The following is an 18,289-nucleotide window of genomic DNA, read 5'->3' as shown; positions in this document are numbered from 1 at the left end:
GCGATGTAAGGGCATATTGCAGTCAGGTCGTTGACAGCCAAATGGAATGTTGAAAAATGAAAGCGACTGTGTGTTGGGTGTCATGTTGACAAGAATCACACCTGAAGATATTACACTTGTGATACACCATGGGAATGGATAATTATTTCTTGGGCATATACAGGATGATTCTGCGATCTCATATGTAAACTTTTCTTTGCAAAAATCTCAAGCCAGCAGTGAAATTGTTGAGGCTAATTCCTTTTATTGTTGTGGACATCAAAAGATGAGCGAGAGACAAAAAATGAACAATTCATCCTTGATTTTTTTATGTATTTACATCTGAGTTTGATAATGTAACTGTCTTTGAGCATAGCGGCTTGTGTTTGAATGTTATGGCTTGGGCTTACACGACTCCCTCTGGAATGTGCCCACTACATAACTTATACTGGTAGCAACAGAATGAATTCTGAAGTCTAGTTTTAAACTATTTTGTCTGGCTAAATACAGAAAAATGCATCCAAACTAATTGGGAGAAGTTTCATCATGTAGCAAGACAATGACTCAAAACACGCAATTCATGAGTCCAACACAATTCATCTTTTCACCTGAAACCCAAAGGGCTTCAGTATAAACCAAAAATAAATAACTTGACGACTTACACATTTGCACCGTACTGTGTGTAACGAACGTCTTTGCTAATCTGTACATACACAAGTTAAAGTGTATCTAAATTGTTGTCTTGGCAGATAGTGATCGCCTGAAAGCTATTGATGAAACGCATTTGGAATGTGTGCTAAAAGGACACCCCGCACTTGCTGCCGTGATGCACCTCCTTCCAGAGAATGTCCTCGTATCAAGCAATGAAAATATTCCTGGGCTTGCACCTTCTCCAACAGGTAAACTTGCCTCCTTTTAAGCAATCATGTGGTGTCAAATTCACTTGGAGGTCTTGATTCTTCCGGAGTCTATATTGAAATGATTGGAATGCAAACAAAAGAACCGCAAAATTAAATTGGTAGAAAATTATAAAAGTGATGTGTCAAAGGTTACAAGGGCAAAAGCGTTTTTTAAAATAAATGAAGACAAAGTTCTATTTCTCTTTTTTTTTTTTTTTTTTTTGGCTGATCTGAACAACGATCCCATCTGTGACTCAATGACCAAATGGCCACTAACAAGAGTGTACTGGAAAATGTCTGTCCCCTTGCAACTCCAAGTGTGTAATGTATAACAATTTCCAAAAATGCAACTTTATCCATGCATTTAAACTTTTTTTTATAATTGTTATTTTATTACATTATATTTTTATATTACATTTACATTATATGTGTATATATATATATACAATAAATTAATCTAATAATTATAAGCATGAAACATTTTATTCATTAAAAGAAAAGAAAATGGCTGTAACAATACCCAGTTATTGCTTAGTAAGATTACTTCTCTCTTTTAATTTCAATGAATGCACGTGTTAAGCGCCAAGGACCTGCTTGACAAAGATCCCAAAAGTGGGCGTTAAATATTGTATTTCGGCACAATGGTAGATTGTGGCCGTTATTGGCAACAGATGTATAGAGGGCTGCAACATTGTTCTTTTTCCCCCTTCTTTCCTATCCTGGTGAGTTCACGCAGTGCTTCAGACAAGCAGCGAATTTTCCCAGGCTGACCGGCACGTTTTTATCCCAAAAGCCACTTTATCAGGGAATTGCACGCGATAAGGACCGCAGCCCGGCTTGTTGTCTCTGTGGTGATGATTTTGCACATGAAATATCCGACTGCCTGTGTGCCTTATTTAAAATTGGGTTTCACTATTTAACATTTGGCTGGAGTGGCATGTCAAGTGGCAACACACTGTGGAAAAATGGCAAATAAGGCTATCCTAAAAAAAAAAAATAAATAAAAAAAACCCCAATGATTTATGAATATTCAATATTTATCATTTTGGAGCTATTATTTGTAACATAATCAGGAAAAAGAACAAAGCTGTTTAAAATAACTAATTTTTACTGTTTGTATGGAGGACAAATAATCAGAGAATAGCAGCCTCAAAGACGATAAGTTACAAAATAGACTTCAGGAGCTGCTGGTGTTGCGTACATTTTTGACAGTTTATACCTCCAGCCTCTTCAGGAACTTTTTTTTCAATCAGAACCTGAAAAGTCGAAAGTGCTCAGGAAGTGAGCTACGCAGAGCGAATGCAATGAAGTATGTCAGTGCAGCGCTGCAATCATTGGAAGTTTGCGGAAGGTGTGGTAACAGCCTAATTCTCGTCATGTTCTGGCTCTGTGAACTAGGGAGACCTAAGCTCTCTTTTAAGACCCCGCTGGCTTGATATTTGCACCGCTTTCAAAACATTGCGCTCTCAAGACAACAGCTGCAATCAAATGCTCCATGGTTACATTTGGTGCTCCTGAAGAGATTAAAATCACAGCCTTGATCTGTTGTGTCTGAGAGGTGCCATTTTGTACTGTGTTTCTCTTTAGCCAAATGAAAACCATCACTCATTTCTGTGTTGTTTGTTTTGGAGTCGCAGGCATTGCACTGCAGTGGAGCAGTCACTCAGAATATTTTAGTATCGTACTACCTTGAATTCCCCAAAAGTAGTATGGGGGTAGGGTGTTAAATTCTCATGAGATTAAATTTCTCAGTTGTTAATAATTATGCTATTTTAAATGTGTGCCATTTGCCACGAAAGACGCAAAGAATAAAATGAAAATGCACTCTCCCTGCCTTTGTATTACTGAATGTCTATTATGTCAACCCGTTTAGAGATGAGTTCACTCAAATTTAAGTCACTATTAATTTTTACTGAGCCTGAGTGCAAATCGTGTGGCGTTGCTCTACACCAGGGGTGGGCAAACTTTTTGATTGCTGGGCAACAATGGGTTCTAAAATTTGAGAGAGGGGCCGGACCAGGAGCAGATGGATGGAGATTTTTGATAACCTCACCTCATCAGAAAACAAAAATACATTTATTTTAAATTAAAATGAACAAAAGCATAAGAACAAAATATCTCTCTTTGACACACCACAGTATTTAGAAAATAAAACTTTAACAAGCTTTATTCAATTAATTATTTTCAAACTTGGCAGTCCGGATTAAAACGTTTAACGGACCACATATGGCCCCCGGGCCGTAGTTTGCCCACACCTGCTCTAGATCGTAGCAGTATTAGGAAGAGAAATAAAAGTTCAATGGCACTTTGCTTATGTGTGAGCCACTGACCATGAAATAACATATAACGCATTACATACCGGGTCAGATCATTCTTTCAGATGTCAAATAAATTTCATTGCCTTTCGTGGTGGTTTGCTTTTTTTTAATCCCCTTGTGCCACAGCACATCTACAATCCGTTTTGCCGCATTAACTTTAGCATCAATTAATCCAATAGCTGTTGCAACATGTCATCGTGAACCAAAGTGGTTCATGTTAGACATAAAAGCAGCTGTTCTCGGCTTTAGAGCATACAAACAATGAAAGTGTCAACTTATTTTTTTTAGGTTCAAGCTGTGAACAGAATTTCATTGAAGCTTCCCTTGGGTCCATGTAAATAAGACTGCCATGACCCAGCTGGGTCTGGAAGCAAATACTAAGCATAAAAACCCATTTTCTGCTTAGTTTCTTCGATAGTGTTCACATCTAAGTTGTGCTGGCATGACTGTAACACCGCATCATGTCTTTTCGACTCTCATTCTCAACTTTATGACAGTGCAAATCGGGTTGCGCCAGGATTACGTCTCTAGGAATAAATGAGTCATAATTTACATAAAATTTCCACAAGTAACTTCCAGTTTATTTCGTAACGTTGTTTTGTATCTGCCATCCGACATAGTGGATTTGGAATTCAGTGGAAAGAGGGCAAATGCCCGAAGCGAAGCTCGAATGCTCTCCGAAGCAACGAAGGAAATCCCAGAGATGCAAATGGCATAAACATACTTTGATGCTAAGTTTTCGCTGTCAACAGGGGATGCACTTTTGAAACCTATGCTGGGCAACATGCTGCCCTTCACCCTGAGCAGACTGACAATCTGCCTCCAGCCATCCCTCGAGGCCTTCGAGAGTCAGCTGCTGCAGCTCATCAATGCCGACTGCCAGAACACGGTAAAGCCTTTTCGCCATGACATGCTTGGCCTTTATCCGCCTTTCACATGCCACATTGGTGATAACTGGAAGAAAGATCACCTATTAAATGATCTTTGGCTTGTCTTTTATTTCAGTTCATTATTTTTATTTCATGGCTTGTATACCCAAGATGAGGTTATTGATAGCAAAAATTTTGAGCTCCAAAAGACATTTGTCAACTATCAATTCCAGAAGTGAGCTAGAGAATGTTACAGAGCAATCCAACATTTTACAACAAATTGAATGGGATTTTGTATTTAAATTACCATCGTTACGACCATCAGAATGATACGTTGACCCTGACCCGGCAATCACATTTGTTTAAATGTTGGTAAAATTGGATTATTTTGTGTACGGCATCATTTTTATCAAAGTTTTATGTGTCATCAAAATATTTTCAATGACCATTGTGAGGATAAGCGGTTCAAAGTTACAATACAATACAACTTTGTATATATAGCGCATTTCAGCTGGAGCTATAACAAAGCACTTTACATATGGTGTAATATAAATGAGCTGTAACTTAGAACGCAAATGAAGACATATTTACAGTAGATATCAGAAGAACAGCGATTGTCTCACGTTGAGCCGAAAGCCAAAGAATAAAAATGTGTCTTCAAACGAGTTGCAAAAGCGGACGGAGAGGGGGCTTCCCTTACACGATCCCCACTGAGGCTCCGCCTAGTCCTCAGCACCTCCAGCAGCATTTTGTCCGCAGACCTGAGGCAGCAGGCAGTTGCGTAGGGGTGGAGGATCTCAGAGAGGTAGGCTGGGGAGAGGCCATTTAAAGACAAACAGAAGTATCTTAAAATTAACACTTAAGTGCACTGGGAGCCAGTGAAGAAAGGCCAAGATTGGGGTTATGTGCTCCGTCTTCTGAGCTGCAGTTTAAACGTGAGCAGCACCGTTTTGGACCAGTTGGAGGAACTTGAGGGAGAACTGGCTGGCTCCAAAATAAAGTGCATTATAGTAATCTAGCCAAGATGTAACGAAGGTATGGATTACTGTTTCTAAGTGCTGCTGCGAAAGAAAGGGCTTCACCTTACTTAAGACAGCTGCCGAATGGGAAAGAAACTGGATCGAACAACAGCACTGATTTGCTGATCTCATTTCAAATCACCGTATAGTTCAAAACCCAAGTCCGAGATTGACATTAGATGCCAGGGGGGCAAGGACAACAAGCTTGAAAGTGGACGGGCCACTGTCTTCTTTTCGTTAAAATTGAAGAAATTAAGTGACATCCAAGCTTTGATTTCCTCAAGACAGGACAAAAGTGTTCTAGAGGAGTGAGCGGGACATAGATCTGACTGTTATCCGCATATCAATGTTTTCTTAGTATCATAGTAGCACCGTTATATTTATTATTTATCTATCAAGACGCGTAGTGAATGTATTACTTATTATTTTGATGAACATAACTTAAGATAAAATATGTATATTAGAAGTGTTTAAGTGTGCTTCTGCGACAGTGCACGTTACTGTTCAGTATACACTGACAACAATTTAATAGTTTGGATCCGCATTTGACAAATAAAAGATAACCATGATAGCCTTGACACACCTCGACAAGGATTATTTCCTCCGTCCTAGCGCTTTTCTTTATCTCAGTCTTTATTCATGCACTCTCCAAGCACAATTCCCTTTTTTTTTTCTTTTTTTTTTAAATACAGCTGCCACTGAACATTACTTCCCAATGAAATGTGTCGTACAGTAATGTATTCTCTCCTTGATGGGGTCCAAAGAAACCGGATACTTAATCATATTTGACATCTGCAAAAGTGGCCTTGCTATTCTTGTATGACTGCAGAGTTGAGCATACATACTAATGTTATTTTGTGTCCAAGGATGTATATTTTGATTATTATTATTATTATTCTGCTCCACTTTATCGCGCTTCATGACAAGTGCCGCCAAGCCACATATTCAAATGAATGAGTATAAAAAAAAAAAAAAGGATTGCTCTTTTTTTTTTATTTCAGAAATAATGCAATCAAGGAGATGAAACACACCCTTTTACTAAAAGGCTACATTATGGAACATAAAAGTAATACAGGAAAAGATTCACATCTTCAAATGTGAAGCGTTATGCAATTAGGTATTCTTCGTCCTATCGTCTGCGGGAGTAACGTCACGTTTGTGTCGAGTCGCATTTTCAGCACGTTGACATCTCACGTGCTGCTTTCTGTTAAAATAGGAAATAAATTCTATGTTCACCGAATTGGAACACAAACGTATCCAACTAATTTACTTGGTAATGGAATCCGCCATGAAAAAGTCAATGCTACTAAACTGATCTCAAAAGTTACAAACAGCAGCATTTTCTTCCTCTACAAGCAACATTGTTTCTTTCCAGTGCATGAAAAGTTGGCTGGAGGAAAGCATTCAAGTGACAATGACACTGAAGCCTCCTGTGTCATTTCGAAATTTTACAACCCATCCAATGTGGTGTCAGAATGCTCCTGTGAGTAGAAATAAAGTAGGCCTTTGCCAGTAAGTGTTGAGTGGAGTAGACCCGAGATAGTCGCTCCACTTATGTGGCCGGCGCGGAGTTAAGCTAAAGCTAAGCACCGAATGGCTCACGCTAGACACAGATGAAGATAAAGGATCAAATATTCTCCTTAACTTCGATTTTCAGGAGACCTGTTCATGGCCACACTGTTTAAGACAGTTTGACATTCAGAATTCAGATAGACGTCTGGGCTTTTTGGACAAGATGAAGATAGGCAGGTTAAAGCTTTCCTGTACGTGATGGGCGAGAAGAGCGAAAGCATTCTCAGCATGCTACCATAATAGAAGGCTCTGTATGCGGAGGTAACAAGAGCCTTTGTGGAATATTTTGTGGGAAACTATTGTTTTTGGCAGGCATTTTAGATTTAGTCTTAGTCTTAATCTTTTAGATGAAAATGCTTAATAGTTTTCTTCACATTTAGTCATTCCGATTCGTTTAGTCTAGTTTTAGTCAACAAATACGGAAAAAAGTTTTAGCCCTTTTTTAGTTAAATATAAATTTTATTTGGCAACTGTTGTGGCTTTATTTCACTGAATAAAATAAAAATGTTTTAACAGCTCAAGACTAGTAGACTTGTTCTAATCCAGTCCCACAAGTACAAACTCTATCAAACATATGTCTTCTTTACTTGAACCAGCTTGCTCTTATCAGAAAGAAGTGGCCTACCAAGCTTGATTCACTTTTAGGAAAGCGCTTCTCTCCAAAATGACTCTTGTGGCAATGCAGAGGGCGGAGTTTGGTTGCCGTCTCCCTCTGGCTTATCGTCTCTCACTCGCTGTGTGCGACGCGTGCGCTCTACGTGCTGTCCCAGCGGTGGGCATGCCATGTCATAAATTTTGCCCCATTCTGCCGGCACTTGATGACGACACACTGACACAGTTGGCAGGGGCAGAGGTCTTCTTGAAGTTGGATGGCGACCGTAGCTGGGAAAAAAATATATACTGCAAGTAATAAAAGAAATAGATGGTCGCTGATTGCCCTCTATCACAGGCAGAAGTAGATGATCTCTCCAGAGTTCTGAGTTTGCCCCCCTCTCTATGTTAATTTTGTGTTCTTTATTTATATGTTAAAATGAAAACAAACACATGTATATGAACTAAATCATTTGATGCGTTTAACTCAAGTCTGAACACAAACATAACAGAACTACAATCCGTGAAAAGATGCGCCGCAATACAATCTCTCCGTCGTCACTGTGCGGCAACTGATACACTGACATGAATCGTCTTCTCATTCTGACATTCACAGTTTTTTCTTGCTCTTCCTTTTTGTACCATGTGCTTTGAAGGATGTCACAAGCAGCGTGCCCTGCTCACTCAGATTAGTTGGACTTTTTCATTTTTATCTGAGCACTATGACGACAATCTCGCATCTTTGAGAGGTGTTAATACGCGCAGAAGTCGCGTCGATTGCGGCTTTTAATTAAACTGCGTATGCGTGTGCATGTGTGAGAGACAAAAACATGCGGATGGAGAAAGAAAAACGGTGTGTGACCTTTTGAAGTGTGACTCCCACTGGATTGTCATCAAGCTGTCTTTGAAGTGATGCTGACGCCTTATTCGTCAACTCCCTTTTTTTAGTTGTGTGAGTGAACGTGTGTTTGTGTATTTTTGACTCCATGCCAGTGTGCAAAAATTAGGTGCGAAAAAAGGAGGAATAGGGTTGCATATAAATGTACAGCGAAGGTTGAGATGAATCCTTGATGCTTCCTGCTAGTCTGGCATACAGTCCTGGACCTCTCATAATCTCCCCATAAGTATTTCTATATTTAGTGGAGAAACTATCACACTGGCTTCTTATTACTCTTATCTTTTCTAGCACGCATCATATAGCCAGCGTCCTAGATTTTTAATGAGCACACGACTAATTTGCTGTATGCTCTTGAACCTCTGCAAACACTCACTGACCCCTGTTTTAAGAAACCAACATTAACCTTCATCTGCTCTGCAGCCTGAGTATGTCTGACCTCCGCATAGCAGAGGCCACATCATCACCTTAAACGTCCTGTCGTTCACCTACGCCTCCGATAAAATCCATTACTTTTGATAAAACGGCTCGAGATCTTGTCAGATATTTAGTAACATCTTGGCTCATGATCAAACGGAGAGCGAGAAAAGACGACGACAAAGAGGGGAGTGAGGAGCAGACGAGGACCGGTGCCTTGCCGGAGGCGGAACAAAACGCCCAAGGCTGATTTAATGAATGGAGAAAGACTGCCAACAAAGCTCCAGGAACTCTTCATTTGTCCTAAAATAGGAAAAAAAACTCCCTCAAAGTAGGACTCCCCCTGCAGATCTGCAGCTTCTATAAAATGGAACAAGGGCGTGAAAAAATCCCAGAAATAAGAGGCCGTTTCATTACGTCTGGCTCAGAATGAAAGGCATTGTGCGACTTTGTTTGTGATAGCTAGGTTTGTAAGCTTGCAAATTGACACCGCCTAAACGAGGAGTTTGACACAAAGTGATGGCACAGGGCTTCAAAGTGCAGGCCCATGAGGTGCTTTGTTGCCCTACGAATATAATTGTATTTTAACAATAATAACAAATTTGTGAAATGTGAAAAAGTGCATGGCGGCCCTGCTTCAGGACACTGTGGACAAAACGACATGGTCATGAGGAAAGTTTTCCTGACCTGATCACATCTCGCAAATTCGGGCTGATCTCGTGATTTTCATCTTCGCACAATTTTTAGTAAAAAAATATATATACATATATATAAGTAGAACAATACCATTATCAAGCATTGCAGGTTGATTGACAAAACATAAGAGGAGCTATATTGAATATAACACCTAACAAAATTATGGAAATAATCCTGAGGAATGAGCATTTAGATATTTAATTTTTGTGGCCGTAGTCCATCCTAAAAATTTCAAACTTACACCCATTTGGCTTCCAGAAACACTAACAAAAAGAAAGAACGGAAAATTGTTTTAGTCAGCCACCATATATTTTGATCTGGATGTAATTTAATATGTTTGCATCATTGTTTTGGGTGCTTGGCCCTAAATTGTGTCATTTTGCTGCTAGAATTTGAGACAGTGCAAGTACATTTTTCACCAACAAACACCTATTTGGACCAGTAAAAATGCAGATGCTTTTTTAAAATGATCGTTATTCTTGACTATTTTGTGGTGCTGATACAAACTATACTTGAGCTCATTTATCAGAAATACAGTGAAAATGAATAGAAAACTGAATATTTACTTTGCAATTCAGTTTACAGTGAGCACCTCCAAATGTTCTACTTGCGCCCCTAAAATGTCAGCTAGTTGTGTTAATCGACTAGTCACTGATGGTAGTTATCATAAGTAAATTGCAGTGTATCACACTGCAGCTTCTCTTATACAACCATCAATTCCCTACAGCCCAAATTCTTAAGGTAGGTACAGATGAATAATGAAGACAATTAAGATAACAAAACTTTGATTAAACTTTTAGGCTTGTACCAACATTCCCAACATGTTTAAAAATGTGCAATTTAAATTGAAGGTAATACTGCGGCCTTAACATTTTTATCTGTAATTGTTTACTCCAATTTAAAATGGAACCAACCACAACAGTATACTCTATGCACACTTGCTCTATGAATACTATGAATGTATCTTTTAAGGTTTTTAAATTTATGTTTTTATGTAGCCTATTTATCCAAAGCGATTTGCTTTGCTTCACTAGTGGGCCTATTTTAAAAGCAGTAAATTGCTCAACAAAATCCAAATGTGGTATGCACCCTGAAACTGGAAAAAAACCACCCCTTAGATTAGAAGTCAATTCTACAACATTTTTTTAAGCACTATAACAATACAGTATATTGTAATGAACTGGGTTATGGATGTTTTGTTGTTCTGTGATGCCGCGGGGTGGAGAGGTTGATTTCACGTCCTGTTACTTTGAGTACTTGAATTTACGAGTCAGTCCTTCAACGCACCACTGACTGCAAGTGTGGCTATATGAGAGAGAGAGTCCAAGCAAAACGGAGCAACAGAGCAAAGGTGCACTTTGTTGCAAATGTGAGTGTATTGCCATGAACCTTGGAAGACGTTACAATGTATTGTCTTCACAATATTGGTCAATATATACTCGCAGCGTGACTTAACGTAAGCGAGAGAGCGCTGCCGCGTTGTCGCAAATGGCAGCCCATTTGAATATATTGAACATAGACGAGAGCAACACAAATATAAAATAACTAACCTGACTGTCTGCGATCGTCCGGGGATGGTCAAGTTAAAATAAACTTGACCCCCCCTCTCTCCCGGTAATTGGTGGCACCGGTAGGACGCAACCATTTCTTCGTGAAAGGAGGGGAGTGGGTAGCCAGGGGCAGGTGACCCAGTGGGAGTACATTCGAAACATAGTTTTTATACACATTATGGAGACAATATAAAGAACATTTATTATTTATTTTTTTAATTTAGCATTGATAAATTCGTTTTCAATGATAGGGGTGGAAACTGGTGTGTCAAGGCTTTAGGTATATGTGGCAACTGTTGCCCTTGCCACCCTGTAAAACCGCCTATGCTTTTGTGCTATAACTGCTGCACTAGATCAGGATAAACATTGATTCAAATAAATAATACAAATTAGGACAGTTGAGATGATATTGATGCCCTATGTTTAATGCAGCTAAGACATCAGAAGTGACTAAAACTTGCAAAAAAAAATGTGGTAGGAACATCCTTAGTATTGAACCCACGCAGGGGCAGAGTAGGATAGGCAAACCCATGGGTCCCTCATTCCTGTGCATACCCAGTGAGATTTGTAAACCGTCCCAAAACATTGCCTGGTCGTCACAGTGTGGGTAAGTGACATGATTGGCCACAGTAGATTGGGTTTGAATGTGTTTGAGAATTTCCAGCAAAGGAGAAGAGTGCCACTTACGTTAAAAGCATAAACTGAGGTTGATTAGAATTTGCGGTCCCAGGGGAGATATTGTATGAGCTGCTATTAAGCCACTGTGTCTGCATTAATAATTTACACGCGGAAATTGATGTCTCACTCTCTTTGTAAGTAAATCAATCAATCTTTAAACTTTACATCTCCTTATGAAGGCACAGAAGTTTAATAACAGTTTATAAAAAATTTCCCTTGGTGTTTCAAACGATTGTCACAAGTCCATGTTTATGCTTTTAACATTAGTATTAAGGGAAGTATTGTTTTTCTTTTGTTGTTGGACCCTCAGACGCTCGCCATGAGGAACATCAGACACTGGGTTTACTAATTCTAATGGAATATTTCATGAAGTCTGATAAACAAAACAAAAAAATTATAGGAACAGTGAATATTGTATTGCATTTTTAGGAGATATAATGAAACGTCACTAACATGCATGTATGTGATAAAATATGTTTGGAAGAGAAAAAAAATGCAACGTCCGTTTCTGATTCATGGAAGTGATTCAGCAGTGGGGCAAAAGCGATTTACTCGAACCTCTGTAGCAGTTGAAATGTGTTAAGGAGTAGGGAGGTGGGAGGATGAGAGCAGCATGCTAATGATGCTGCCACTGTTTCTCGCAATGGATGACTCACGCTCAATATGGGGGCGCCGACATCCACAGTGTGGGTAGCAACACATACGTGGATGCATGTACACGAGCGCACGCCGTCTTTCAGTCTTTCTCTTTTTCCCAACTGATTGCTGTCCACTTTAACATTTCTTCAATACAGTTGTAGATGGTTTTAAAATTTGACTGAGTAGTTTATATTGTGTATGTACTGTACACACACACATATATATATATATATATATACATATATATATATACACACACATATGTTGTCACTGTACTCTTGTCACCTGATTCCAATTGGTAAACGGTTCAATAAGATGCCCACAATTGGGGCTTTAAAAGAATAACTGGGTCTTGTTAATTATCAATTCCATTTCATGATTATTCTTAAGATGTCAGTTTTATGATGTGCATTATTACCTTTTATAGCTGCAGCGTCAAGATAGGTGTCACAAATTACTGGCGCAAAAAAAGCTGGCCACCCTTTATAAGATGAGGAATTATGCTTGGTACTTGAAAAAGTCTAAATGGGCACCACACTTTTCATGATTGAGCCACCAAGAACCAGTAAAGGTCATATATTTTACTGTGTACAAAATTGTCGGTAATTGTCTTGTAATAGCTTTGTAGCTAGCATATTAGTTGGACTACTCATGAAAAGCTCTTCGTTTTTTTTCTCTGAAAATAAATGTTTATTTTTTTATTTTTTATATGGTACAGTTCCTGTGTCGTTGGAATTAAAATCATCATAATAATGATTACCCTCACATTACCCATCAGCTTGAGTAGTCTTCAGTTTTGTCGGCTGGAATAATAATCGGCATCATCAACAGTAAAAGCCTGGCCTAAAATGCACTCACATGGTTCGGAAATGGAAAAAAGAATGGCTAACAAAAAGACTCGCGAATGGATCCAATGTAATGGGAGATCATTTTGACGTGAGATAATTTGGATAATCAGAAAGAAGAGGGAACATAATATTGCTGGCTAGATAAGAAAGACAAGATGTAATTATCCTATGAGTCACAGCTTCATTTACATTTTTGGGGCGGTTTATTATTGATTTCAGCTCAAGTTCAACAAAGAGACACGCTCTTCTGAAAATGCCTTTTTTTTTTTCTCCTCAGCTTTCTGGAGTGTGTTAACGAGAAACTCCAACAACATGTCATAGCTTGAGATAACGGATGGACATCTTTGATGATTGCAAAGGCCACAAATTTTTTACGGGATTCTCTGCTTTAGTGAAACGGTCACTGTAGGGGCTACATTCCAAATATGACAAGTTGACAACTTTAGAAGAAACATTGCACTGACTCCTCAAGGCCACATCAACGCAATGACTGTCAGAGATGTTTTTGACACAGGCAAGCATTCATGAATATAGTTGGGGCACCTGCTTTTTTTTTCTCAGTTTCCATAGTTTCCTGTTTTTCAAACAGGAATTTTACGGTTTAGCAGAATTTAATTTCCCTTAAGAATGTCTACACAAGGACGACTTTTCTAATTAAGCACAAAAGAAACCCCACTATAAACTATCTCTAATGCACTTGTTTACTTGTTAACAAAACAAACCGCCTCATAAAGTCGACAAATTTGTACCGTTCAGCTTCCCTCTTTGTTTTCCTTTTAATGATACAAACAACATTTAATCACATCAGCCCCAAAGAACTTTTTCACTTTTTCCGCCTCGGCTGTCAAGTGCTCAGCCTGAACACTAAAGGGACCGCGTTGATTGGATCCACTGCTACTGACAGAAGGAGGATGTGCGTTGATATCACCAAAGCAAGAAACAACAAACTTGAATGCGTGAACGTTAAGACGAACGCAACTATTCTGGCACCTGTGTGCTCATCGCTCTGAAAAAAATCGCTCTGTTTGACGCTTGAAATGCAGTACAATTTAACTTGGGGGGGCTGTGCGTCCATTTCATTGTTCGCTTTAAGCTTCTTAGCTGTAAAATATTCATATCGCAGGCAAGGGAGGAAGAATTCAGTAACGGTTGAAGCCAGAGAGCGTCAGGAGAGACGAAAGGAGAAACGTGAAAAGTGAGGAAGATGAGTGGTGAAATAAATGAGAGGAACTAAAAAGGATTGGTGGGAACAAAATGCAGAGTGAAAGGGAGCACAAACGTTTTAATTGATGTTTTTCTATAAACTGCTTTGAATATTGCTTTCACACTAAAACACTTCTATGGTCGTTGTGTTCCATGGGTGCGAGGCAGCATTTCCTCTCATCTTCCCTATCGTTGACTAGAAAGCCACTATCCTAATTAGAATCCAGATGTCACTGGAAACACGCTTGTATGCCTCTAAAATAAGCCACACTTGTTCTAATTTTTTTTTTGCTTATTTATCAGCGTCCAATTTCCCCACAGTTTTGTGTGTAACAGTCCAAAAATGAGTCTGTGGTTTAAATCTAAATCTAAATCTAAGCGGGTTAAAAAATGAGTGACTTCATATTCAGTGACGTGACATAGATTTGGACATTAGTCATTCAAGTACCCGCTCAGTTCATAATTGCAAACCTTTGAATCCGTTGCCAACTTCAGACAACTTAAAGAATAAACTGCTTTGATTTAGTTTGGGAAAAACGCCTCAGCAAATCCGAATCACTATTGCGCTGTTCGGTAACATTTCCTGGAGGAAGGTTTCAGCAGAGTGATTTCTGGGTTGCTGCGAGGTCATGATTGGATTTCAACAAATTGCAACTGGGAACCAGCTGAGGACCGTGGCTTTGTGCTGCTCGGTCCACCTCACAGTGTTCGCTGGGCTGCCCCGAGGTGGCCTGGCTTCACCATGCAGGTCGACTTTGGGGTGCAAAAAAGGAAAGAAGGAAAACATTTCCTTCAGGTGGATTAGATTGCGCTCGCGTGGTCACCTCAGAGTGCACCGTGGCCGTCAATTTTTTCAAAATTGCTGACGACCTGCTGAATTTGAACGCCACAAATACACTCGAGAGACATAACTGATGTCCTGGCAACTTCCGTTCACACGGAAGAATTTTTCCATATCAAATTAAGGAGAACAGTATTTATACAATATATTTATTATTAATGAGAATTTCAACTATTCTATGCCAATACCAAGTAAAATGGAAAGAATATATGAATAATTGTGGTGTGGGACCTGTAATGCAGTGGTTCCAAAATATTCACATTTTGTTTCACACTAAAAGTTTAAGAACCACAGTTACACTCACTTGTTGGTTTGCTCAGAATTTCTATTGTGCATAAACCATATAGAAGCTTGTGGGAAACAAATGCAAGTTTATAAACCCATCATCCACTGATTGGGAACGGAGAAAATGATCTGTAAGTGTGAGAACCTCGATTTGCTGTCAGCACTATTCCTCGTCAGTCCTTTAATTTCACAGGACATTATGGACTGATTCAGTTTCCGCAAATATTTGAAACATACAAAATCCCTACATTTCTGCAATGGTAATGTTTTCACAAACGTGTTTTTGGGGTCTCCTGTTAAATAATGATCATGGTGGTGCAAGGATTCCACCCAAGTCAGCAACCACATCGGTTGTGCCTTCTGACTCCTCCCACTCCACGAACACAGGAAGCAATTATACATATACATGTGTGCAAACATAGCTGCGTCTTTTTGACGCACAAATTTACATCAAATGACAGGATTTATCTGACATTCTCTAATCGGTCAGAGTTGCGCTTGTGGCATTTCAAATCGCTGCATCAACCTACAGTGGCGTTGTAATCTACGTCAAACCAAAGGTGTCTATTAAGTGGATGCTGTTTTTTATGATTTGTCCCCTTAATGTCAGAAAAAAACTGTTACTGTGATGTTTTGAGTTTGTTCACATCACAAGAGGAAATTTGTGACACGATCGTTTCTTCATTTTAAGTGAGTTAATTAGGACTTTGTATCTGTTTTTAAAGTCTTTCTCCTGGAAATTGTTTCGTACTTAATTGAGAATAAATAATTAATCCAGTTGAAAATTAATTCAAATGATTATATGGCAAGATTTGAAAGTCATCACTCAACAATGGATATTAAGGAAGTGGGAAAAAAATCCAAATCAATATTTAGAATCATTCTAGAATTATTATTTTTTTTTTATCCAAAATGCCCTGATGGCTTTGATTTTTAACACTGTCTCAGCCATGTTTCTGTGGGATGAGTTCTGGCAGAATTTGTTATTGTTTTTCAATGCTAAGCTACGGCATCCTACATCTTTTCTTCCTAATACCTGTGTGGCGTACGCCTTGGGCGTTGTAAGTTGTTCATCTACCATTGTCTACCTGAGATGATTAGCAACCCTATCGGAGAGTAGGTTGAGCTGAGCTATTTTTGTATTGAAATATATGCTCTACTCTCCTGTCAGCGATCATTTTAGCTCTGGCACTTGACGTAGGTGAAAAACATTAATTGGATAGGGCCTACCCTATGTGATCCAGCTGGAACAGAGTTACGTAACACCCCCAATGCCAAATAAGAGCCGCCATGGTTTAAATAGACCAGATGTATTGTGTAGCACTGAGCTGGTGAGTCACCACATCATATAACAAAATGAAAAGACAACTCTTAACAAAACGCACCGCAGTGGCCCTGTAGACAAGGTCTGCTGGGTATTCATTATGAAACCTTGGCATATCCATTTTGATTGCCAGAATCTCTCCCTAGGCCACAGATCTTGAGATAAGAGGTGTTAACGGAAGAAGTTAAATGAAAGCATCAGTTGAGCTGATTGACAGAAGAACGAAATCCAGTGTCCCCAAAATAAGAGCAGTCTGGTCCCCTCAACTGTTGCTTATTAGTAAGACCATGAGAAGCGTTAACAAGCCAAAGCAAGTTTGTAGGAAACAGAGAGAGCAATAATGGAGACTGTCAGAGTGAATCTGTAAGTTGCACAAAAACAAGCAGTGTTTAATGTAGTTTGTACAGTAACAAGACAAACAGGACCTTGCTGTTGTTTCTTGGAGCAGACGCAGGGGGGGAAACAAAACAAAGCCGATTTGAAATGCTAATTTGATTGAGAAGATGTGGGTGGATGTGGAGAAGTATGGAGCAGCAAGAGCTAATGGCAAGAAAAGAAGGATATAGGTAGAGTGTAGGAGTAGAAGATGTGTCGAGAGGGAAGTCACTGAAGTGTAGAGAAGTAGAAGGTGAGGGAAGCTCCGTGTGTCTGTATACTCTGGGGTGAAAGGTGACAGTCTGTGAATATTTGTTTGGGAACAGAGTGGTAGCACAGTCGGGGTTTCTACTTGCACATGTCATTTCTCTTATTTTAAGCGCTTTGTCTGGAAAAACATCTTGCTAGAATTCATCTGTGTGACGCTCACACAATTTTATCCCTTGCTTTGCAAGGTCTAGGTCTCTTCCTGGAAAAAGAAAACAGTGCGTAAACACCGTATTTTGGACATAATCACATCTGATGTTTGGGAAAATGACTTTGAAAGTCCCTTTTAAGTATTGCATTGAAACTCTTAGTGAAACTTCCCACAGACAGTAACTAAACTACAAGCTAAACTCTAACTAAATGCTTGTTTGACTTTGACTTTCTATTTATTCAACCTTTATGTCAATAAATATACCCGCCATGCTTGTGTGGATGTTAGGTAATTGCTCAAATCTGAGTTTCCATTTTTTTAAATTTGTTTTTCCGATGCTGTGTGAACAGTACAATTCCGATTTTTTGTTTTTCAAATTTGACCTGGGGCTCTTTTGCATAGATATAAATCGGATAGTCTGCAGTATGAATACTCGAAAGATCGAGAGACTGCTGACATCGTACGTGAGTCTGCAAAGTTGTTTTGACCCAGAGTTATTGTCTTTAAATTTGATTTGAATTGAATCCCACACATTTGTCGTGATAGTAATAATTCAGCCACGTTGGCCGTTCATTTATTCTACGCGACACTGACGTGACGCCATCTTTAGTAGCGCTTGAGGAGCGTCACTCCATATCCTCAAAATATTTCTACATCCTCCTGCCTCGTTACTTTAGTGATATGCAAAGAAAATGAGCTGGACCATATTCACTTCCATAATTCTACTTTCATGCCATTTTTCTACAGGATGTTTTTCAGTGATGCTCATATTGTTGGAAATTAATGAACATCCTCAAATGAGAATTAGTTGAACAGCTGATGTATTTATTTGATTATGTTTGTCACTATCTACTGTCCCTATATATTTTTCAG

General features: G+C 39.1%; 1 protein-coding gene across 4 annotated transcripts in view; it reads left to right on the top strand.

Moving 5' to 3' along the window:
* Positions 1 to 18,289, top strand: part of nphp4 (nephronophthisis 4) — a 126,576-nt gene that overhangs the window by 21,733 nt on the left and 86,554 nt on the right. For all 4 annotated transcript variants that reach the window (XM_088291419.1, XM_088291417.1, XM_088291418.1 and 1 more), the window contains exons 5-6: positions 729 to 878; positions 3,949 to 4,085. In XM_088291419.1, the coding sequence (XP_088147545.1) occupies positions 729 to 878; positions 3,949 to 4,085 (287 nt within the window). The remainder of the gene's footprint in view (positions 1 to 728; positions 879 to 3,948; positions 4,086 to 18,289) is intronic.

This window comes from Idiotropiscis lumnitzeri, chromosome 3 (genome assembly GCF_059441095.1).
Source record: "Idiotropiscis lumnitzeri isolate Australia: NSW breed Sydney's pygmy pipehorse chromosome 3, RoL_Ilum_1.0, whole genome shotgun sequence".
Taxonomy (NCBI): Eukaryota; Metazoa; Chordata; class Actinopteri; order Syngnathiformes; family Syngnathidae; genus Idiotropiscis; species Idiotropiscis lumnitzeri.
This window is presented reverse-complemented; position numbering and strand designations above follow the sequence as displayed.